The following is a 24195-nucleotide window of genomic DNA, read 5'->3' as shown; positions in this document are numbered from 1 at the left end:
GGTGGGCTTTGTCCGTAGTGGCACCCTAAACCCGCAATGCCCTTGCCCTTGAAATTTAAATGGCACCCACACTGCTGGCTCTCTGACCTGGCTATTTCTTAACCCCCTTTTAAACGGAGATGTTTTGTTTGTTTGTTTGTTTTATTAATGCAATAGTTACTCACCCCAAGATCTTTGTATACAGGGAAAGATAAAAACTGGCAAAATACATAATGACTATCTCTTCCCACAGAAATGTATACCAGGGAACTGGGCTTTTTCCCAATGCATGTTCTGTGGTGCACATGGAGTGATAATCAGACCTATAGCTGCTCATCTTTTGTGGGGAGGATGTTGGTGCTCCCAGGGGCCTAGAGATCAAGTGCTGACCATCTGAATTTGGAGCATGAAATATACTCGGAGTTGAGAGTGAATTTCATGCTCTTTATTCAGCTCATAGTCATCAAGGAGAAGAAGAGAAGAATGCCCTTTCCCCCAAACCATCTGCTTATATACATTATTTAAACAATGGGCTTTGCGTGATTGGCTACTTCAGGGCTACACCTGTGGGCCAATCAGTTTGTGGATTGACTTCTGCCAGCAGCCTGATTGGCTGCTCCTGCAGGCCAATCAGGTTGTGGATTTACTTCTGCCAGCCGCCTGATTGGCTGCTCCTGCAGGCCAATCAGGTTGCGGATTCACTTCCACCTGGAGTTGGATTGGGTGGCTCCTGCGGACCAATCAGACTGCTGATTCTGGATCCTATTGTTCTATGATTCAGCTCAGTACATAACAGAGCATTTGTTTGAATTTCCATTGCACCAAACCTTTTGGTGCACCAAAGTGAAACATCACCTCACCTGTGCAGTCAAAATTATAATAATGAATTAAACAGCTGGAAATTTGCTGCCCTCTGGCTGCCTTCCTCTGCCTGGTGGTAAAGCCAGGCCCAGTTTTAGGCTGGTATCCGCAAATTGGGCAATGAAATATTTGTACTGCCTTCTAGTTCATACACTGCTTCCAGCATGATGCGTACCACTACAAATCTTCCGAAAGTGACAAACAGGATAGCACCCTTTGTTTTTATAATCCACTCCAAACTTCTCCAAGCTGGTGTCCTCCTATCAGCCCCAGCCTAGCAGAAGTAGGGGTTGCCCAATTAAACTGATTAGCTTTAGACTCAGGACAGGCAAAAGAATGTTCTTCAAACAGTTCATGATTTGTGTATGAAATACACTAGCACAAGATGTTTTGATGACCATGGACTTCATTAGACCAGTCCTGGATATGTCTGATAAACAGCTATCACTGGCAACCCAGCCAAATGGGAGGCATATAAATAATAAAATGCTTATTATTATTATTAACCTATGAGAGTGGGGTTACTATTTAGAGTCAGTGTCCCTCTGAATACCAGCTTCTGAGACAAAATGATACTTGATCCTTGGCCTGATTCCCCATAAGTCTGTTCTTAATGATCAGATCAGCAAGTCAGAGGAAAAGAGGATTCACTATGAGAGATGACACAACCGTAGTTTTCTGAAAGACTGACTCAGAAGCAAAGTGATCGTAACCAGGAATGCATGAACAATTCCACACATGCGCGCACACACACACACTTCTTAGCAAATATTTCACAAAGATTCTTCAGTACTTGGATAAAAGAAGGTAACTTCTTTTGTGGATCACAGTACAAATTAATGTAAATGAATACTGAGGTCCCCCCCCCCCCGGAAAAAGACAGTGCAGAGTTCCTGAACATCAGCCATTATTAAAAAACAAAACAAAACGATATTATTCAGCACTGGGCAAATCAACTACCCAACTGGAAACAGAATAATTGACTGCTTGAAGTACTGAGTGCTCAGTTCCAACAACAAGGTTGAAGGTTGGGAGTTTGCACAGCATCACACCTTTTTAGTTCTTATCTGTCTAATGAAGCAGGCATCTTCTGTCCAACAATTCTAACAGGTTATCCCATGGTCAGTAGGCCTGTGCCACACAGATGAGAACAAGATCACCATGCCAGAAATCTCAGCTGGCAAGTTTGGTAAATTACAACCAGGTGAATCAACCAAGGACCATGCACACACTTACAGTGAACAGCATGTAAAGCCTTCATGAATGTCCCATAAAATGTGCTGCAAGACAAGAGTTGCACTAACTAGTTAGAAATCAGAGATGTATGATAGTCTGGATCCTCAAAACCAGTTGACACTTCCAAAAAATGTATGCTTTATTGCTGTGCCTGTTCTCAAGTCTGTTAAAAATGAGACCTTTCCTATCTTCTGGGTGATTGATGGGCCTTGAGAATGCAAAGTGTTACAGAGATTACAAGAATTATCAGGCTACAGAGCTCTTTTTAGGTCAATGTACAGAAGGGAGGGCAGAGATTGCCCAGGATTGATAGTTGCCTATCTCTTCAGTTCTTTCGCAAGGTACACCACAAGCTAGATAACTCTCCAGATCCCTGTCCTGCTTTGATCTTGAATGGCTTTGTGGAGTAGGATGTTTTCAAGACACGCTATCTGGGCTCATCTCTCAGGAATGCATGGGGTTAACAGTCAGCACCATTTAATCGTTTGCAAATAACCCATCAGGAAATCTGTCAGGAAGTGGGTACAAATTCCTGAGGATTGATGCAAAGTATTGCACTAGCATACTCTCCTAGCAACAGTCCGTGGTCTGGTTGTATCTGACTGATATACATGCCCTCCACAGATATGAAGGACAATGTAGTCGCTGCCTATCTGTCGAGTTCTAACAGAAATCCAAATATTTGACTATACTTGAACCAATCTGAAGTCAATGAAATATATAACCTTGTGAGCTCTTGAAAGATAGATAGACCTCCAGCAACCTGCCAGTAGGGGGGGAAAAACTATGTCTATGGTGCCTGGGGCTGATGGGATTTGTAGTCCCAAACATCTATCTATGGTGCATTTGGAACAGATCACACCAAGCTTGTAAGCTGTCACATGGATTGGCAGGAAGTTATTCGCAGTTGTTTTATTGAAGATTCAGTGCAGTTTGACGCTGGCATGAATCACTTGGAGTAAAGATATGCATGTCTTATTTGCAGATGCTAGAAAATTGGGTGGAATGACAGGTACTGCAAAGATTCAAAAATAATCATAATAAACTCTGTGAGTAGTAATACAGAATTTTGCTGTCGCAAATATAAGGATATCAATGACCGAAAAGCAAAAAAAGAAGAGGCTAAAGGAACTGAAGAAAAGAATGAGAGAACAGCAAGGAACAAATAGAGGGAGAAGAGCTGTTGGCTGAGGCCATTGAAAGAAAAATTGAGAAGCGGATTGTCAGAATTGAAACAGGCCAGATGCATGTTTTACCTTTACTTCTACTGTTGAGGAATGAAACAAGTTGAAACATAATTTATGGACACTTTCCCTGGGTCCTTTGGCTATGAAACTACACAAGCCTATAAAAGTAAGGAACTAAGTGGCGAAAGAGCACAAGGACATACAGCTACAGGAGACCAACAAAACATGATGGTGTTCTGGATTTAATTTCCATTCCACCATACTATATGTCAGCCTTCCCAAAATATCTATTTTTTTGTTATTCAGGGAAACCTGCCACTGGAAATATTGAACAGTGCAAACTCAGATCTAAAGTTGTTTGTGCTACTAAAAAAAAAACAGCACCCATGTAGTCAAAATATTGTACCGTATGTGTGATAAAATACATAATGAGAATAAGTAATGCAAAGTTAGCCAAGGTGCAAACTTTTGCATGATATATTCTGATATTTGGGGATGGGAGCAGCTCTGCAGGGCACTGGAGCCCCACCAGAAACCAGCTTCAGCCACACCTCTGGGTTCAAAGGTTTTAGGCCAGGGTAAGCCACCTCAGGGCTGGGTGTCAAATGTGGTCTACCAGGCCTCTCAGCCAGATCCTCAGGATTCTCCGCAGGCCACAGCCCTCACAGGTCCTACTTCGCACCCAATTGTTTTAGCCTGACTAGAATTGCACCCTTGGCCCCCGATGATGCCTCCTGCTTGTCTGGATGGAAGATAAAGAGGGGTGTGTGAATGTGTGTCGAAACTAGTAGCTCTGCCTGCTCTTGCCTCTGACCCCCCACCGCCACTGGCAAGTGACCCTTGGAAGGGAAGTGTCCCCATTCCTGTTTTAGTCATTGCCCCAGAACACTTTCAACCATTTCTCCAGAGCCAAAAAGTCTAGAAGTGTACATTATAAAAATAAAAGTGTGCTACTGAGGAAGCTAGATTATGTGCCTGTCCTGCTCTTCTCTGGAAAAACTGCAGTTAGGAGTGTCTCGCATTGATCTGACTTCCAGATCTGATACCCAGACTACACTTTACATGCAAGTGTTTAACGGCCATTACAAACGCACACATTTGTATTTGTTGGGGGAGAGAGACACTGGAACTAATTGTATCCCTCTCTTGCCTGCTGATCACTCCCATCAAAGCCAACTTTTTCTGCCTTTAACCATGAACGCACATGGGGACAGAAAGGATAGAACAGTATCATTTAAAGTAAATTTCCTTTCTTTTTTTTCTGCTGCTTTTTCCACTGAGTGCAGTGGCTCTGGTCTTGTCCACGACTTTATTACATCACTTTGTTAAAGCTGACGTTTTCCCTTGATGTCTTTAAACATATTTCATCGCTTTCAGCATTTGCTATCATTTTAAATGCAATTAGTGCGACAAAGCAGAAAAAGTACCTAAATCGACAATTGGGGTCACCAGAGCAGAATTTGACTTGCACATTGATTTCACACTTCTGGGTTCCAGTTCCATGTTCTTTTTTTAAATGACTGATGAATATTATTAGAGATTTGCACAATGACTCTTCCCTAAGAGGAAATAACTCTGAAAAAAGAGGTTGGCAGAGGTTGCCACTGCTGGCTTGAGTGTTGTTGTTGAGGGAACGTGTAGCATACCCTTATCTTTGCAGTCCAAAGTGTCCTTTTGGCAAAGTGTTTTATTTTGTACAATGAAGAATATCCTTTTATTTTTAAAGTGGACTGGCTGGCATGCTCTTCACAGAAGGGAAGTGAGGCTGTCCCATAAGACTATTTCTAGTTATAATGCACTTGTCCTTAAAGAGCTTCTTAGACTGTTATATAAAGCCATCATGGCTTCATGAGCCGCTGACTAACCCGTTATATTTGCAGTGTCTACATGTTCGAGTCCACTCAGCTTTGTCCCTCACAAGTCTATTCCGCCTAACACTTCAGAATTCTGAAAAGCCGAAAGGCTGTGTGCCCATTCGACAGTGGAAGCCAAAGATCACCTTACCTCACCTTCAGGGGGACGTAAGAAGAGACTGCTGGATCAGGCCACTGGCCCATCTAGTCCAGCATCCTATTCTCCCAGTGGCCAACCAGAAGCCCATGAGAAACCTGCAAGGAGGAGGAGGAGGAGTTTGGATTTGATATCCCGCTTTATCACTACCCTCAAAGCGGCTAACAATCTCCTTTCCCTTCCTCCCCCACAACAAACACTCTGTGAAGTGAGTGAGGCTGAGAGACTTCAGAGAAATGTGACTAGCCCAAGGTCACCCAGCAGCTGCATGTGGAGGAGCGGGGAAGCGAACCCGGTTCACCAGATTAGGAGTCTACCGCTCTTCACCACTACACCACACTGGCTCCTCTCCTGTGTTTTCCAGCCACTGCTATTCAGGAGCAGTGCTGCCTCCAACCATGAAGGCAGAGCATGGCCATCATAGCTAGTAGCCATCAAGAGCCCTCTCTCCCATGAATTTGTCTAATCCTCTTTTAAAGGTTTGTGGCTGTCACCGTTTCCTGTGGGAGCAAGTTCTGTATGTGCTGCATGAAGTAGTATTTTCCTTTAACCTTTAATGAAGGGAGGGCCATCGCTCAGTAGTGGAGCATCTGTTTTGCATGCAGGTTCAATCAGGATCTTCAGATGGGGCTGGGAGAGATCTGTCTCTGTAACTGTGGAGAGCCACTGGCAGCCAGTGTGTAGCAGGCAATAGTGGGAAGACAGGCGAACTAAATACCAGTGTACTGGAAGAAGCAAAGATCACCAGTGTTGAAGCAGTGATTCTTCAACATCAACTTCGTTGGACTGGTCATGTTGTGCGGATGCCTGATGATCACCTTCCAAAGCAACTATATTCCGAACTTAAAAATGGAAAGCGTAATGCTGGTGGTCAACAAAAGAGTTTTAAAGACTGTCTCAAGGCAAGTTTTTAAAAATGTAGTATAAACACCAACAATTGGGAAACACTTGCCTGCGAGCGCTCCAGTTGGAGAACAGCCTTTACCAAAGGTGTCACGGGCTTTGAAGACACTCGAACTCAGGAAGCAAGGGAGAAACGTGCTAAGAGAAAGGCACGCTTGGCAAATCCACACCGTGATCAACTCCCGTCTGGTAACCAGAATCGGCCTCCACAGTCACTTACAGACTCATTGTTAAAACCATGTTTATGGAAGACAATCTTACTAGGCTACGCGTGATCAAAGAAGAAGAAGAAGAAGAAGAAGAAGAAGAAGAAGAAGAAGAAGAAGAAGAGAAGAAGAAGAAGAGAAGGGGGGGGGGAGATAGATGGACCAAAAGTCTGACTCTGTACAAGGAACATTTTGTGCTGGTATTGATTCAAGGCCATTAGGAAAGACATCACCTCTCCAGAGTAACTGAGAAAGAAGGTGGGATTTTATTTTATTTTATTTTTATTATTATTCTTTTTAAAACATATTTGCTGTCCCTTCCCTCCAAAGAGCTCAAAATGGTTGGCAACAAAGATAAAAAATCCCTTAAAAGTTGATGCTAAAGCTGCAGCAGGAAATAAAATACAGCTACTAAATAAGGGCAGGAAAATAAAAAGCGCCCCGCCCACCTTTAACATGAGAGAGAGATTGTCTCTGTATATGAAGGATCCATTCTTAGCTGCAGTGACTAAATAAGATTTTGCTAGGGATTGTCCTTTATGATTTTGTCTACGCCTTTAAAAAAAAAAGTAAAAATTGCAGCTAAGCAAGTGGCCACCAGCAAATCTTGTGGGAAATGCATTCCATAATTTTGTGGTTTCCAAAAATTCCCTTTCGTCAGTCTTGAACCTGCTGCCAAGGAATCTTGATGCGAAAATCCAGCTGTTCTTTTGAGAGAGAATAATTTCTCTCTGTACACATTTTCCACATCTTTATAAGCTGCACTTTCATTTTCAAATCACAGGCATATTGGACTTTCCCCACAGGGAAATGTCAGAGTGCCTATCTGCACCCCACGACTCCAACCGGAATTCCCAGGGCATTCCAGAAACGGTGAGGGAAATAGGTGCCTCCCAACAATTCTCAACACCCTTCACAAACTACGTTTCCCACGATCCTTTGGGGAAAGCCATGACTGTTCAAAGTGGTATGATACTACAGTGCTTAGAACAGAATCATTGGACTCAATGGGCTTTGTTGTTGCAAGGCTGCAGAATGTTTTTTACCCCAGGGGCCACATTTGCTTCTGGGCAATCTTCCAAGGGCCACATGCCAGTGGTGTGTGGGCCAGAGGCAAAGGGGAGGGGGCAGAGCAAAAGATGTAAAGCTTACCTTTGTGCAATAGGCTGGCTCCTATACACCCATTCATCTCTAACCTCCATCCAGGTAAGCAAGAAGCATTATTAGAATGCGAGGACACATTCCAAAACACAGGCAAAAACACTCACGACCTGAAGCAGGGTTGATGAGAGGGTGCAGCCTGGAAAGAGTGTCAGGGGCTTACTCAGAGGCCTGTTAGGGCTGCATTTTGCCCCTGGGTCTGAGGTTCCCCACTCCTGTGTTGGTGGAAGGTGGATCAAGTTTTCGTGGAGAGCTAACTAAAACAGTAGCTCCCAACGTTTTTTGGTATGGCAGCCCACAAGTCCAAATTTGCTTGGCATGGTGACCCATCATTCTATTATCACATGAATTTTTGATTTTTAGTCTTCAGCAGCTGTCAGTTTCATGCATCTTAAATGTAAGTTGGCCTATTTATAACCATTTCCCAAGGCATCCGAATTTACTTAACACCTCTATTAACGTAGAATTCGTTAAACTATTTATAGTACTTAGAAAGTTATTAACAGTTTTTAATGGGAATGTAAGAATACCAGTCTTCTGATTGCAAGATATTGCTTCATAAGTTGTAAAAAATCTGGTCCAAAAATATGGTTATACAAGTGGTGTTAAATATAACAAACTGAATATTTTAAATAGTTTTCCCACAATAAAGAGAGTTTGGGCAAGTATTAGTGGGATGGCTGAGCTTGCTTTTTGACAATGTGTAGGGTTTGATGGTTGTCAGGCATAGCCTCAGATCATTATTGATACATAGCCTTTTATTTCATCTTCATAGCAGTCTCTGCAGAAAAAGCTGCCTCTCAAAAATATGTACCACCAAATAAAAGCACGACAAGCATTGCTTCCGCCACAAGTTCAGGCTACTCAGTAGTAACTAAGTTGTCTGTGTGTGTGTAAAATGAAGCCAAAATTCAGAAAACCTCACTTCCAAAAAATTGTCTTTGAGGGTCAAATCACATGGCTATTCGATAAGCTGTTCCTTTTGAACAGATAAAAAAAAACTTTGAGGCATCAGCTGCAAGTGGGTTTTCTACCCACTCAAACATCTGTTTCTTCAGCAGAAAAGTAGTGGACACATTCTGACTAAGCAGTTCCCAAGTGTTAACGCGAGCGTTTCCTACATTTGGTTACAAGTGTCAACACAGCATTATAATATGACGACAAATCAAAAAGTTCTAAGAGGTATTATCATACAAGTTGCGGATTAAAAGCAAGAATTGTTTGGGGTTTATTTATGAAGCCTGCCTGCTGTCTCCTTGCACAGGCTTTAAGACCCATAGGCTGGGAACTAAAACTTTCCCTTCTTCCCCTTCTTTGATTATAAGACCAGCGGAGGGTGCCTTGGTAGTTCCACCACCTTCAGACACAAGGGTGGTGGCAGCCCAGCAGAGCGCATTCATTGAAGGGATCCAAAGGGTCATCTAGTCCAACCCCTGCAATGCAGGAATCTCAACTAAAGCATCCATGGCAGATGGCCATCCAACCTCTGCTTAAAAACCTCCAGGAAAGTAGAGCCCACCACCTTCCAAGGTAGTCCATTCCACTGTCGAACAGCTCTTAGCATCAGAAAATTCTTCCCGATGTTTAGTCGGAATCTCCTTTCTTGTAACTTGAAGCCATTGGTTTGGGTCCTCCCCCTCCAGAGCAGGAGAAACATCTTCCACGTTACAGCCCTTTTAGGCATTTGAAGATGGCTATCATATCTCCTCTTACTCTCCTCTTTTCCAGGCTAAACATACCCAACTGCCTCAACCCTTTCTCATAAGGCTTGGTTTCCAGGCCCTTGATCATCTTGGTCACCCTCCTCTGCAAACATTCTAGCTTGTCAATGTTCTTCTTAAATTGTGGCACCCCAAACTGGACACAGTACTCCAGGTGTGGTCTGACGTAGGCAGAATAGATTACTACTGTTACTTCCCTTGAGCTGGACACTATATTTCTGTTGATGCAACCTGGAATAGCATTAGCATTTTTTATTTTTTTGCTGCCACATCAATGAGTACTAGTAGGGACAGGAGGCAGCCAGCACAGGGCTTACATTTCCAGCTGTATAAACTGAAGGAAGTAGAAGTGCATCAAACAGCTTTTTAGAACCTGCAGCTGTACAGAAACACAGCTGGATTTCAGAATTAAAGAACTACACATGGAAAGCAGGATGAAGGCACTTCTGCTACAAACATGGTGTGTGGGTAGGCACGTATTAATACATTGGGCTGCAGAACTTTAAAGACTAAGGAGGACTCCTAGAAAGTAACCAGGGGAATGTGGGTTGTACAAGTTTGAAGTCTGAAATACCTTTGTCATGGCTTCTCCTCAAAGCACCTTGAAGACTAATCTTGTACGGATTCCACTAATGTGAGAGATTGCTAATCTTTTCACTAAGCCACCGTTTCACATTTGTCCCTGCTACTCACATTATATCTTGCAAATTTGTACTGCAGAGTTTGGAGAATGTCCACTTCAATGAATGTTGATCATTTGACACAAAATTTTGTGAATAAGAACATAATACATAAGGAGAGCCCTGCTGGGTCAAACTAAAAAAAAAAAAAACCCACCTAGTCCAACAGCCTGTTCTCACAACTTGCTGAAAATTCAAAAAACAAAACTTGCTTTCATGTAAAAAATGTAAAAAAAGTAAAAAAAATGTTTAAAAAGATAGAAATGTAAATAAGGAAAAAGACGAGCATAAGAAATTTTACAGTATCACATTCCACTGCATCTTTACAATCCAAACATGAAGACATCTTTACAATCCAAACATGAAGAATTTCTTACACATTAGGAGCAAGAATTCTCTGTGCAAAAAAGGTGAGACAACCTACTACCCTCTCTATTAATGTATGAGAACTTTTTTACAATGGCTAGGTTAACTCATTATCTGAGAAGGGAATGCTTTGATGGTGTTTCCTGCTTGGCAGGGGGTTGGACTGGATGGCCCTTGTGGTCTCTTCCAACATTATGATTCTATGATTCAAACAACATCATCTTATGAATAGATGGATAAACTTCATTTCTCATTGTAGCAGGAGGTGGGTCTCAAGCACAAGGCTGTCGAGTTACAGTATTTTAATATGTAATCAGAGGTTGAAACTTTACTGTATTGTGAGTTATAAAACATTTATGAGAATTGTATAACATAGAATAAGGCAATCCATCAGAATAGGAGAAAGAATGCTGTACTTGTAATTTTGTCACATTAAGTTGTATATATTGAACATTCTCATATACAAGACTTTCAGTGCAGCTATGTACAGACTATATCACAGTATCTCTGTATGCACACATAGCATACACATTTAAAAGGGGGAGCTCTTGTTCAGTAGCCAACTAGATGCCTATGGGAAATCTGCAAACAGGACATGAGCACAAAGCATTTTTTCCATCCATGATTCACAGCAACTGGTATTCAGAGTCATACTGCTTCCATTGGAGGTCTCTTTCTCTTTGGCAATCACTCATAGCCGAGTAAGATTGTCTTCCATAAACACGGTTTTAACAATGAGTCCGTAAGTGACTGTGGAGGCCAATTCTGGATCCACACATCCTTCCACAGTGGGGACAGTACATAGCTGTCATGGGTAGCAGCCACTGATCACTTTATTCTCCATGTCCACAAGCTCAGAAATATACCAGTGAATTTAAGTCACTTATACAGGAGAGTCAGCATTTACTACTGTGTTCTTAAGGTAGGGAAATAAAATCAACAAGTGTCTAAAAATAGTAATCCAAGATCATCAGTTTATATGCCAACCTTCACCAAATTCTAGCCAGTCACTGCGGAGCACACATGTACATAAATAAGTGTATTTTAGTGAAATTTGTTTAAAATGTATATTCAAACTCAGATTTCATGAAAATACTTATTTATTTAGGCAAACTGTTCTCCTTTGCAGGACTTTCTACGTAACTACATTTGAAGGAGCAGTAACTTTGATTTGTCTCTTTCAGGGAGCCGGTGACAGCTTTGTGGGGGCACTGGCTTTCTACCTGGCTTACTATCCCAACCTGCCTCTAGAAGAAATGCTGAGGAACAGTAACTTCATTGCGACTATTAGTGTCCAAGCAACAGGGACACAGACTTCCTATCCCTATAGAAAGGACTTGCCCCAAGACCTATTCTAAACCTGCCCACTGCACTGTCACAATGGTGGTCCACTGATTTTCAATCTGTTCAATCTGCAAGATAATGTTTCATTTCAACAACTTCTACATATATTTGAAAGGAGACAACTGTATAGAACACATTCTGATACTTAGGTCCTGGCCCCTAATAGAGGGTGCAGGGTACCATTCACTGTAGTGTCATTCCAGGACACTGTAAAATCCTTGACTTCAGATTCAGAGCTGTGAATGAGACACTCCCATTCCTCAGTTAAGGGATGTGAAGAGATGCAGTTTGGTTTGATGTTATGATGCCTTAATTATAATAAATGTTTCGCAAAATCATTTCTGAAGTTGTGGTCTCAATATGGCAAGGGTGTTTTTTTTAAAAGAAAAAAGATTCTTAGGTAACTGAATTTTCTTTGTTGGCAAACACAGCTGACAAATTTGGAAACACTGTTGTTCACTGTTTACACTGGACCAGCTAGCACAACAAATACTTAACGAAAGGCTAGCTGACTAGGCAATGTAGTATTGTAGCAGCTCGCTCTGTCTGTCTCTCTGTCAAATATGTGTGTGTGTGTGTGTGTGTGTGTGTGTAACGGCTGCTTTAGGCAAAATTAATTAGCTGTTCCCCCCAAAAAAGCCTTCAGTGAAGTTAAATTTAATACTGGCTTCATTGGAAACATTTTCAAGTAGGACAAGATGCTTGGATATAATTATGTAACCCAGTAAGCTGTAGCTGTAAAGGAACATCCCCTTGAAGTTGGCTGCTAATTATTTGCGTGCCTTCTGTGGTTGGATGCCTAAGAAAACTTTGGAAACTGTTCGACTAAGGTCCTACTAGAGGTTTTAATATTATTGCTATGTGAAACAAACATTTCAAGACTGCAGTTCCATAGTGGTGGTGAAATGAAACACACAGAGACAAGGGAATTCGATTTTTTTTTTAATTGAGAGCTGTAAAATTAACTATAAATATGTTGCTGCCTATGATGATCCATGGCTAGACACCAAAAACTTTCTTTTCCTACATTGTTCTCTTTCACAATGGTCTTCAAATTACAGGAGACAGCCATCTCAGTCCATTTCCTCTCCTTTCTGAGAACACTGCGGGGCTAGCATTTCCTCCTATGAGTGTGCCTCATGTATGAATCAATAATTTTTGCCAGTTGTCGTCTACAGGGAACGGACCTTTTTCAGCTCTTTGAAGAGGACACGCTGTTTAACTATAAACAGAAAAGGAAAGAAAGTTAGTTGAGGTTTTCAAAAGGCCTTATCAAACCTACATACCTGACCACTGACTGGCTAAGTCATGTGTATCTTGCTATATGAAAATTAACACTTTCATCAGTAGAAATACAAATGTCTGTGTACAAATGGAATCACTTTCAATTTTGATTATTATTTTTTTTGGAAGCATGAATAATCTACACCACAGTTTAAAACAACAACAACAACAGAGCAGTCAAAAATACAGATGGGGATCTGTTCTTATGAATTAGAACACTGCAGGGGGGGAAATAGAATTTTAGGAAGAAAACATAGTCTGTGTTTACAATTCTAGTCCGGTTTGAATCACTGACATACTGTACTTGGGGCTGCCTCTAAAAATGGTTTGGAAGCTTCAGCTGGTGCAATATTTGAAGGCCAAGTTGCTCACCAGAACAAGATGGTTTGAGAATATAACGCCGATCCTGGCTGCCAATTAATTTCTGGGCCCAGTTCAAAGTGCAGGTGCCAACAAACCTATAAAACCTTACATAGCTCAAGACCTCAATCCCTGAGCCTGCCTCCATATTAACAGACCCAGACATGCACTCATCATCCGAGGCCATTCTCTATGTCCTCCATCCCTGAGAAGTACGGTGGATGAAAATTCAAGAATGGCTCTTTTCTCTGGTGGCTCCCCATCTGTATAATGCTCTCCCCAAAAAAGTTTCACATGGTGCCATCATTACATGTCTTTAGGCACCAGGCAAAAACATTCCTCTTTATCCAGGCCTTTGGACATTAAATAATCTATGGCTTGTTAAATATGGGAGGATCGTTATTGTGATTCTTTATTATGTTGTGTATTGTTACGCTCTGTATTATTATTTTTTATTATGCTGCATAAATTATGTTCTTAAAGTACACTGCCCAGGGATTTTCGCATAAACGGTGGTATGTAAATGAATAATAATAACTTCTAAAATAGCTTTTTCAATTACCTTATATAAGCAATGAGGCCTGCAGTTTGTTCTAAACATACCCACATCCTCTTCATATTCATCTTTAATGTGCATGTTCCTAGCTCTTTAAATGCTGAGTCTAATATGGTGGGGCAAGGACAGTTGCACAAGGAGCAAGGTAGATGACCAGCTCCTGAATTTCTATTTACAAAGCTGATCAATATTGTCTACTGTTAATATTCTAACTGATTGAGATTGTGTCACTAAATCTCTCTCAGCACCACAGCATTTTCCTGTTATAGTGAAATGAATGCATTTTAAGATGTCAATGCAATGTCTAAATATTGTATGTGTAATTACATGTTCCTGGACTCATCACATAGACGCGTGCATCAATTAAAAAAAAAGAATAACAATGGGAAAGACAAGCTTCCAGGTGCACTTAAGGCCACTGTGTGGCTTTTGAGCTAGTAAATAAGCTGCTGAATTGGCCAGTTTGCTTTTTAGCCAATAAATAAGCTGGTGAATTCAAGTGTTCTGGAGTCTTCTGTATGCTCTTTTCTTAAGTGAAAGCTAAAATCCTTGCAGTTTTTACAGCTTCCCTTGGGAAAAAAGGGAAGCAATTGCACCAATCACTCACAACTGAAGAATAAAAACAACTTTTATATTTGAAAAAGCTTCCTCTAAAAACAAGCTACTATTTCATATAAAATTTAATTTTTACCTTTGATAAAAAAAGACTTAAAGTTAATATAATTTTAATGTCAAGCCATCTTATAAAGCAGCACTAGAGTTCACGCAGCTGGGAACAGGTCTTGATTTCATCCACTGTTATGTGCCACTCCACACTCTGTCACTGTCATCCATACAGCTCAGATTTTTTAAGAAAACACTATGACCCACTGTTCCTTCTAAAACTGCCAGGATATTTCAAGAATGGATGCTGGTAATATAATTTGAATATACATATTATTCACATTCAATAAGTGGTTAAGATAAAATATTTATACCCCCTGTAAAGCACCCCCCCCCAACTTCTTACCTATAGGATCGTATCTCAATCTAACTAACTTTTCTGCAAGTCGGCTTCTTATCGTGTTGTAAGCAAAACCTGTTCCTGCTTCACTCAACATCCTCACAAGGATATACCTAGAACGAGAAACAAAAAGTGGAACTACTGCCTGCCATTTATTCTTACTGCTTTATCTTAATTCATAATATAATTTCTAGAGGCATTAAGTTGGGCTATCAGCTGATTAACAATTTTAGTTTATTTTCTTCCTACTATGTTTAGATAAAGTTACATGTTGCCAAAACTTCACTATAATTATATTTGCAAAAGATTTTGTTTAATAAACTGTAAACTACCAGTGTTATAAATATTAAAGATAACAATTCCTTCTATTTCATTGCTTATTACACTAAAACAAAAGTAAAACAGCATTTGGAAAACACACACAACAGCTGTGCTTTCTAAAAAGAAGAAAAAGACAACAACACGGTTAAGCCCCTTGTTGGCATCCATCAGACTTGAGATACGTACAATGGAGTGCACCTCTAGGAGTGAAGTCAGATCACACTGGAGAATCATAGCACCTGCTGTAGCTGCAGAGATGGGTAACTCCTAACTAACTACTGCCCCCCACATTGTTTTTGCTGCATTAGCAGCACCAAAGTGACCTCTCTGGGGTGCAAGCCTGGGCAGTGTGCATGGAGGTTCTGGGCTGCCCAGATGACAAGACTCTCCTCTTGGCCTCACTTATTGGCCCAAAGGAAAGGAAAGGAAAGCAATATGTTTGGCTGCACTCTCCATTATTTTATTATTAAGACAGGCTTACATTTACACTCTTAACACAGCAATCCTTTGTATGTCTATTCAAAAATAAGTCCCACTTACGTCAATGAGGCTTTCTCACAGGTAAGTGTGTTAAACATTGCAGACCTCATCTTCTGAACCACAAATGATTTTTCACCATCCAACAGATGGGGTGGTTGTTATTAAGTCTCTTTATTTGGATGCTGTTGAGGCTGAGGTCAGTTTGTTCCCTTAAAACCTGTCTTTAAGTATGCATGCTAGTAATTTGATTAAACTATTAGAATTAAAGGGATATTTTCAGAGCTGCAGGGGCTTAGCAACAGCTCCACTGAAGGCTGATTTTTTTCAAACTCTACAAGACTGTTTAGCTTCTCCCCATCATTACCACTATTAGCAATCTGCATGCAAGGGTTTGTGCCCTCCAAAAATAAAAGCAACTTTAATATCACTCCTTCCAGAAGGAGGGAGTCTTCCCTTGAATTTACCCAGCAGCTTAAGTGGTCAAAGTTCTGCAGCAATATTCATGATCTACCATATATAGTTTCACAGCAGAGCTCTCTATAGGCCTGAACCGCTGGTATAACAAACGAAGCATAACTTAAGCATTTAATCTTCAAAAATCAAACAGAGAGTATCTGTAAACCATTCTTGAAGTCATTACTCCAAATTTTAATTTGATGTGGCAATAATGGTAATAACCATTAATTAATGTTTTAACACTATGAGAATTTTCATGTGTTTTGGAAGTTCAGATTAAATTTCAGTCAGGGAATAGAAACCCAAGACAGCATTGCCATTATTTATTTCATGAAATTTATATACTACTGAACTGTAAAAAACACAAGAACCTCCAAGCGGTTGAAACATGGAGATGAGTGCTTCCATGAGTGTCAGAGGTTGTCTTCAACCATTTGAAAGACACACTGCTAACTGCAAGCAAAGTGCAATCAAACTATACAGTCATACCTCGGAAGTTGAATGCCTTGCAAGACGAATGTTTTGGCTCCCAAACGCTGCAAACCCGGAAGTGATTGTTCCAGTTTGCAAACGTTCTTTGGAACATCCATCATGGCTTCTGATTGGCTGCAGGAGCCATGCCTTGGTTCCCGAACATTTTGGAAGTCAAATGGACTTCCGGAACAGATTCTGTTCAACTTAAGACTGTACTTAATTTTAAAGCTGAACTAGACTTGTCTCTGATCCATGAAATCCTGTTTTTCAGAGTCATGAGTACCACTCCCAATTCAGAGCTGCATCTAATTAACAGGGCAATCCTATCAGAAGCAAGTCCTAGTGTTCAATGGGCCAACTCTTGAGTATGACTTTACTACAGTAGCATTTTGTGTTTCTCTCTTCAGGCTTCAAGATTTCACTGCATATTCCTCATGAGCCCATTGTCACTATTACTCACAAGTGAACAGTACCTCGCTCAAACAATTCAAAGCCCAAATATCCTGCTACAATAGGTACCTGCCTAACTAGCCAATCTGTTTAGCAAAATCATTTTCAGGCAAGATTGTTACTGAGTTCTTAAGCAGCACTATCAAGCCCCAACTCCTCATATACAGTGGTACCTCAGTTTATGAACACAATTGGTTCCGGAAGTCTGTTCATAAACTGAAGTGTTCATAAACTGAAGCGAATTTTCCCATTGAAAGTAATGGAAAGTGGATTAATCTGTTCCAGACGGTCCGCGGAGTACTTAAACTGAAGCGTTCATAAACTGAAGCGAACTTTCCCATTGAAAGTAATGGAAAGTGGATTAATCCGTTCCAGGCGGTTCCGCGGAGTACTCAACCTGAAGCGTACTTAACCCGAAGCAGGGGTGTAATTGGTTCCGGAAGTCTGTTCATAAACTGAAGCGTTCATAAACTGAAGCGAGCTTTCCCATTGAAAGTAATGGGAAGTTAATTAATCCGTTCCAGATGGGTCTGCGGCGTTCGTAAACTGAAAATTCATAAACCGAGGTGTTCATAAACCGAGGTTCCACTGTACATTGCTCACATGAAATCTTCTGTGGACAAGTCCTTCCAGTTGTAGAAGAATGGAATTGAGACATCTACATAAGCAAGTCTACTGCAGAAAATCCACAATCTCCATAGACAAAAGCACCAAGACCGCACTGGGACACTGATAACTGCAACTACAATGCTAAGCAAAACACAACCATAGTAGTAGGGAGTTTTCACTTACTTTGATTTGCTCTTGGCCACTGGTTTTGCAGAATAGGAAAGAAAAAGAGAAATTATTTTACCACCATGTTTCTTACCAAAATTATACCTGCTGAGAAATGGTTTTGTTATTTAAATGCATTTCTAAATGCAGAAAGATACACCAAGATAGAACTACTGTAGAGTTGTTTGTGTAAGAGTTTTTCCATCTGAAGCAGATGGGTCAGAAAGCTGGAACAGAAGCTGGGTTCCAAAGCTCTAAACTCTTATCATCATCAATTAGCATGGCCAGTGGCCAGCATAGCTGCCAAGTTTTCCCTTTTCTCGCGAGGAAGCCTATTCAGCATAAGGGAATTTCCCTTAATAAAAGGGAGAACTTGGCAGCTATGGTGGCCAGGGATAACAAGCTGTAGCCCAAACTCTGGACAGGCACAGGTTCCCCCATCCCTCTTCTAAAGCAATAATGCTATGCCATTCTAATTCTTTTCACTAAGGAAAAGAATGGCATTTCATCAATGGCGCTACAACATTCTGCCACACAGCTTTACTTCAGACCTTCCCCAATTTATGCCTTGCCTTCGTTAATCTCTTATTCTATCTTCTAACACAATTCACTGGAAAGAGTTCCTATTTGCCTGCCAATATATATACTTTTCAGTAGGCATATTTTCTATTTATTTTTACTGCATATATATCCCACCTTTTCTCCAATTAGCCCAAGGTAGTATACATGGTCCTCCCCCTCATTTAATCCCCACAACAACTCAGTGAGGCAGGTTGGGCTGAGAAGTAGTGACACTAAGAGGCATGTTCTGCATTCATAATACTTCAATCTATCCCAAAACAAAATCCTGATGTGGAAAACAAACTGCAGCAAGCTGTCATTCACTGGATAACATGAATACAAACTGAGCTGCTGGGCTTTTCTCTAGTTGTGAAAACCACAGGGAAATGATGGAAATTAGGGCTATGTAGAACAATCTTGTATTTTCCCCCAACTGCCGGTGAATGAGGCTAAAGGGATCTAGGCACACTTAAATTTTTAGGTACGACCTAAAAATGTGAACATGAAAATGTGTAGGTCAGGAAAACTCACTAAGGAGCTAATGTTGGCTATGGTTCCCTGACAGAGCATGCTCAATAGCAAACTTGGGTTTTCCTTTTTCTAACGCCTAATGGACTTATCTGCCAGGGGTCCTTTACCTTTAATGCGATATTTAGAAGAAACTGCATCCTACCCATCTGAGTGAGCAATACATGAGCAATACATGAACCTTCAAAGAACGCTGGCCGTCAGCGTCAGCATCTTGCTTACAAATTTTGCCTTGATGTGTATAGCACAGTACGTTAGCTACCTTTTTTAAAAAAATACAGGGAGCTCGAGTGCTGCATTGAGGTGAAAATGTTAATTAGGTTGGGAGGCCGTGTTCAAATCCCCACTCGGGTGAGTCAGCCACCGATTGCTTCTCAGCCTAACCCTCCCCGTTGGACTGTCATGAGGATAAAATGGGGAGGAGGGGAAAGAGAGGGAGCAGGAGAGAACCACGTAAGGTGCTTGGAGGAAAGGCAGGGGGAAGCATTTAACGGAAGACGAGAGTGCTTTCCAGGGAAAAGTAATACAAGGGGTCGCATCGAGCTGCCGTTTCATCGTCAAGTGAGCTTGGATCAAGAGTCACAGGCGAAGTGACCCCCTGCGAAGTACTGAAAAGGTAAGGAACTCTCACTGTAAGGAACTACAAGCCCCGGACCACCCAACCCTTCTCCATCCCAGTAGCGGCGCCTCGGCTCAGGCCCATCCATCCCGAGGGCGCGATAGGCAGCCGTTTCCCCATAGCGGCCCTTCCGCCTTTCCCCGCGGCCGGCCTCCCGCGCCCACTCACAATTGGCCACGGTCAGAAACATGGCAGCGGCAACAACGACAGCCGGGCTCCGTCACCCACGAAGGCCTTAGAGCGACCGCCACCCTTTAGCGCTTCCGGGGCGTGCCCATTTTCACTTCCGGGTCCCAAGCAACCCCCTGAGTGGGGAAAACGAAAGCGCTCGATGAAGTTCCTCCCCCTTGCTTCCCATTCGCGCTTCTCCAGCGTTGGCCTCATCTTCTTGCCTTCTAGGGCCTGTTCCCGCCTCCTTCACGACGTCGTCGCTTTACGGCTCTTAGGAACAAACGGTCCCCGCAGATCCTTTTGACAGTCGTCCCTCCAAGCAGCCTCTGTGTTGAGCTGTAAAAAAAGTGTAATCTTCGTGTGTTTTGAGTAAATGACCATGCAGGTCAGCTTGTGTCGGAGGCAGGGGGTTGCAGACCTTTGTATTGCGACGCTCCAGTCATTTGTCTTCCATCTATGTAGAACTGCATTGTCCACAGTTGGCGATGAACGTTTTGCTAAATTTTCTCTCCTTTTTATCTCATTATCGCACCGTCATCTGCCTCGCTAAGACTTGCCTGCTTCACTCACCTTTAGGGTTGCATAAACCCAGACGGGTTGCATCTGTCCCTGAGTTTTAGAAGAAATTAAAAATAGGGTTAATAAATTGCCATGCCATACCATGCAAGAACTGCATTTCCCAGGCAGGCAGTAATAATGGGAGGAGGGAAACATGTGGCTTGAAGCCTATGGAAGCATGTCTGCCATTGTAACTCATAGCCGCCCTTAACAATTATTATTTTTTGGCCAGAATGTGAGGGTGGCAGATGAAGTTGTTGAAAATGCCAGTGCCTGTTTCTCTGCTTTGATAGTGGAAAGCCAAGACCTACACACTTTTAAACTGATTTACTCCTGTGGTTTTCCACTGCTGGTGATACACGCAAGATCATTGCGCCCTTCCAACTTGTACTGAAAAGCACAGCTTCTCCACATCAGAGACTGAGAACCTTGGGCAGATTGAGGCCCAAAGAGAGGCAGTATTATGCAATGAACTATCAATCCAGACAGAATGAAATCTGTCCCTCAGGCTGCAGCAGAGAGAGAGATGGTTAGTCGGTCACATTGCTGGTTCTTCAGAGACACCAGCTTCATCAGGCTTCTCCTTCAACTTACTCCATTCATGTTATTATTTGTATCTGAAGAAGTGTGCATGCACACAAAAGCTCATACCAATGACAAACTTAGTTGGTCTCTAAGGTGCTACTGGGAGGAATTTTTTTATTCCATTCACATTAGTTGTTGGTATGTTGTTGTCGTCGTTTAGTCGTGTCCGACTCTTCGTGACCCCATGGACCATAGCATGCCAGGCACTCCTGTCTTCCACTGCCTCCCGCAGTTTGGTCAAACTCATGTTTGTAGCTTCAAGAACACTGTCCAGCCATCTCGTCCTATATTATTATTTTGTATATACAGTACCTTCTATTGAATTTTAAACCTATACCACACTTTGACCAAAATAACCCCTGCAATACAGCAGAATATTACATCACAAAAATTCAGCCCCGAGAAGGTCAGCATGCAGAAAAGAAATGTTCAAAGCAACCCAAAAAAATGACTGTCTTCAGGAATCCAGGATTGTCCTTCTTGTTCATAGGGGTAATAAAGCTACACCAGTGTGTTTTAAATAGGTCTTTAGGTCTTTGTCTTTTTGTTAGACACACTTTATTAGTAAATTTCTCAAACAAGAGCCAATTCCAATGTTTTATTGAGCCAGTAGTTAAATATATTCCTTTTAAGTCCTTCCAAGCTTTAGCTATCACTAGTCTAGCTGCCAGCAGGAGGTAACCAATATGAGGTTTAAAGAAGATGTCTGATTTTTGCCCTTGGAACATATTCATTGACAATCTTTTGTCCAGTGATATTTTAAACCTTCAAAAATAGACTAGGCCAAAGCTCCTCTATTCACTCTTCCTTACCCATTCAACAGCTGATTGGTGTGGTGAGGGGTGTCAGCCCCTCCCAGTGCTACTACACTTTGGTGGACTGAGATGTTGCCTTCCAAAAGCTCAGTAGATCTTTGGGTGTGTCAGCAGCTGGTAGTGGTATGTGGTTTTATTTTCCCCATCACATGCACCTGTCCTTTATGCCACTTTAGAAACATATGGCATATGTGTTTGCCTGTATTGTGGAACTTAGGAATGCATAAAATATATTTTTGTCCAAATATCTGGCCTCTGTGTTTATTCCATATCACCGCAGGATCACTGTGCAACTGCAGAATGTGAGCAGACGGCACAGCAATCAGCTCCCCAAAGCTATCATTCTGGTCACACCAGGGAATAAATTTGACTGAACTCAGTGGGTTTGCTTCTGCATAAATATGCTTAGAACTGGACTGTAAGAAGCAGGATTTTTCCCTTTTAAAAGTTTCAAAAATATGCAAGTGGATTGCTGCTCTTCTCTCTACAATACCATTTATCTCTAAACTCTTCCCAATCCCTATTTACCTTTCCTTCTTGCCCTCTGCTGCCTCACTCTTTGAGTTTTCAAGTAATTTGAAACCACATATTGGGAACTTTTAAAGTCATTATAATTAAATAGAGGCAAATGTGTTTCTTGCGCACGTTTCTGAACACAGCACATGGCATCATAGACTGACATTTTTGTGTAGCCCCATAAGGGCATTTTGACTAGTGACAATGTGAATATAAAATTGACACTGACTAGAAGGTGCTTTTGACTTTAAAATTAAATGGTTCTCTTTTACATTTTAGCTTGCATCAACAACATTCACAAGCTGCGAAAGCCACATGAGAGAAACTTAAAGGGCTGTCTGCCAGTAAAATGGTGCCCCTCAAGAGGTGGTAGACTCTCCTTCCTTGGAGGTTTTTAAGCAGTGGGTTGGATGGCCATCTGTCATGGATGCTTTACAAAAGCACTCACAATTCTAAGTTGGTGAATGTTAGAAATGATTGAATGCTAGAAATTACTAAATGCTTGGAGTCTTCCCTTGGGATTGAAGTTGTAATGCATGACAAAAGTTGTTGATGAGCCATCATATAAGAAGATGCTTTGGTCTGAGAGATGGAGGCTGCTGGGTTAATATGGGCGTGATGACACACAGGAAAAATGTTGTCCTTCTGAAGAAGCGGACAAGCAGACAGAAGGGGAGGGGCTGTGTTTGGCAAGGTGTTCAGAGAACAAGGAGGAGGAAGTAGGAGAAAGCCATATTGCACCTGCTGGACAAGGCTGCACCAAGAGAGCAGACTGGTTGCTGCTTTGGACCCAAGCTTGCTGAAGCTATGAAGAGAGCAATGAGAGTCTCTTGGGATGTAATGTTCTGCACCCCCTCCATTGAAGGCTTTAGGTGTAGCAATTTGTAAAATAAACCATTTTTTTTACAGACACTGGTGTCCACTGTGCCTTGATTTCCCGATGGAAACACAAACCTGGGTGAATGTCTGGAGCCCCCTGGAATCTTGTCACCACTCAGCAGAGATTGCAGGTGGCACTGTGGTCTAAACCACTGAGCCTCTTGGGCTTGCTGATTGGAAGGTTGGTGGTTCGAATCCTTGTGAAGGGGTGAGCTCCCCTTGCTCTGTCCCAGCTTCTACCAACCTAGCAGTACAAAAGGACACCAGTGCAAGTAGATAAATAGGTACCACTGCGGCAGGAAGGTAAACGGCATTTCCGTGAACTCTGGCTTCCGTCACGGTGTTCCATTGTGCCAAAAGTGGTGATGAAGAAGAAGAAGAAGAAGAAGAAGAAGAAGAAGAAGAAGAAGAAGAAGAGGAGTTTGGATTTGATATCCCGCTTTATCACTACCCGAAGGAGTCTCAAAGCGCCTAACAATCTCCTTTTCCCTTCCTCCCCCACAACAAACACTCTGTGAGGTGAGTGGGGCTGAGAGACTTCAAAGAAGTGTGACTAGCCCAAGGTCACCCAGCAGCTGCATGTGGAGGAGCGGAGACACGAACCCAGTTCCCCAGATTACGAGTCTACTGCTCTTAACCACTACACCACACTAGTCATGCTGGCCACATGACCCGGAAAAGCTGTCTGCAGACAAACGCCAGTTCCCTCAGCCTGAAAAGCGTGATGAGCGTCGCACCCCATAGTTGCCTTTGACTGAACCTAACCGTCCAGGGGTCCTTTACCTCTACTTTATAATGCTACTATGGCAGGAGATTATTGTACAGACAATAGGAGACAGGAGTTATTTCTCTTCTCCCTTTCATTTTAGAGAAACGTAATGTAGGAATTAATATTGATGCACCAGGCCTTTGAATGTTCTGCAGTTATCAATGCAACAAATATATGTCAGCTTGACATGCTGAAAGCACATTAATGAGGCCAAGAATGAATGCATAATAACAGCTAGTTAATGTGATATTATGTGGCATGAAAACAAATGGCTGACAGTAAAACCGAGTTCTGGAGTAACATGACATCCTCATTGGGAGTTGATTTGACAGGCCTGTTGGTGGCCCTGCTGATTTTGTTTTACATGTTCTGCCTTGTTTCC

At 41.9% G+C, this 24195-nt stretch overlaps 2 protein-coding genes and 1 long non-coding RNA gene across 10 annotated transcripts in view; 2 read left to right on the top strand and 1 right to left on the bottom strand.

Moving 5' to 3' along the window:
* The window catches only part of RBKS (ribokinase), a 76758-nt gene extending 64766 nt beyond the window's left edge, over positions 1-11992 (top strand). For 3 of the 7 annotated variants that reach the window (XM_035111505.3, XM_035111508.3, XM_088666598.1), the window contains exon 8: positions 11495-11992. In XM_035111505.3, coding sequence (XP_034967396.3) covers positions 11495-11668 — 174 coding nt within the window. In that variant the 3' untranslated portion in view covers positions 11669-11992. Of the gene's footprint in view, positions 1-3061; positions 4229-11494 lie in introns of those variants that run through there. The other 4 variants (XM_088666600.1, XM_088666599.1, XM_088666603.1 and 1 more) reach the window with 2 other exon arrangements.
* Positions 11993-12583: 591 nt separating this feature from the next.
* On the bottom strand, positions 12584-19756 carry MRPL33 (mitochondrial ribosomal protein L33). 2 transcript variants are annotated; one of them, XM_035111509.3, is made up of 4 exons: positions 19689-19756; positions 17831-17849; positions 14864-14970; positions 12584-12876 (listed from the first exon to the last, which is right to left on the bottom strand). In XM_035111509.3, the coding sequence occupies exons 1-4, from the start codon at positions 19708-19710 to the stop codon at positions 12827-12829; spliced, it is 198 nt and encodes a 65-aa protein (XP_034967400.1). In that variant the 5' UTR covers positions 19711-19756; the 3' UTR covers positions 12584-12826. The 2 variants fall into 2 exon arrangements, with proteins under 2 accessions (XP_034967400.1, XP_088522731.1); XM_088666605.1 differs by lacking the exons at positions 17831-17849; positions 19689-19756 and adding an exon at positions 17642-17775.
* On the top strand, positions 19202-21894 carry LOC148686337 (uncharacterized). The gene is made up of 2 exons (XR_015949115.1): positions 19202-19517; positions 19920-21894. It is a non-coding gene; the product is annotated as an uncharacterized LOC148686337 (long non-coding RNA).
* Positions 21895-24195: the final 2301 nt, after the last annotated feature.

The sequence above is a fragment of the Zootoca vivipara genome, chromosome 3 (genome assembly GCF_965207765.1).
Source record: "Zootoca vivipara chromosome 3, rZooViv2.hap1.1, whole genome shotgun sequence".
In the NCBI taxonomy this organism is placed as follows: Eukaryota; Metazoa; Chordata; class Lepidosauria; order Squamata; family Lacertidae; genus Zootoca; species Zootoca vivipara.
The sequence above is the reverse complement of the archived record's forward strand: the minus strand, read 5'-3'. Positions and strand labels throughout refer to the sequence as shown.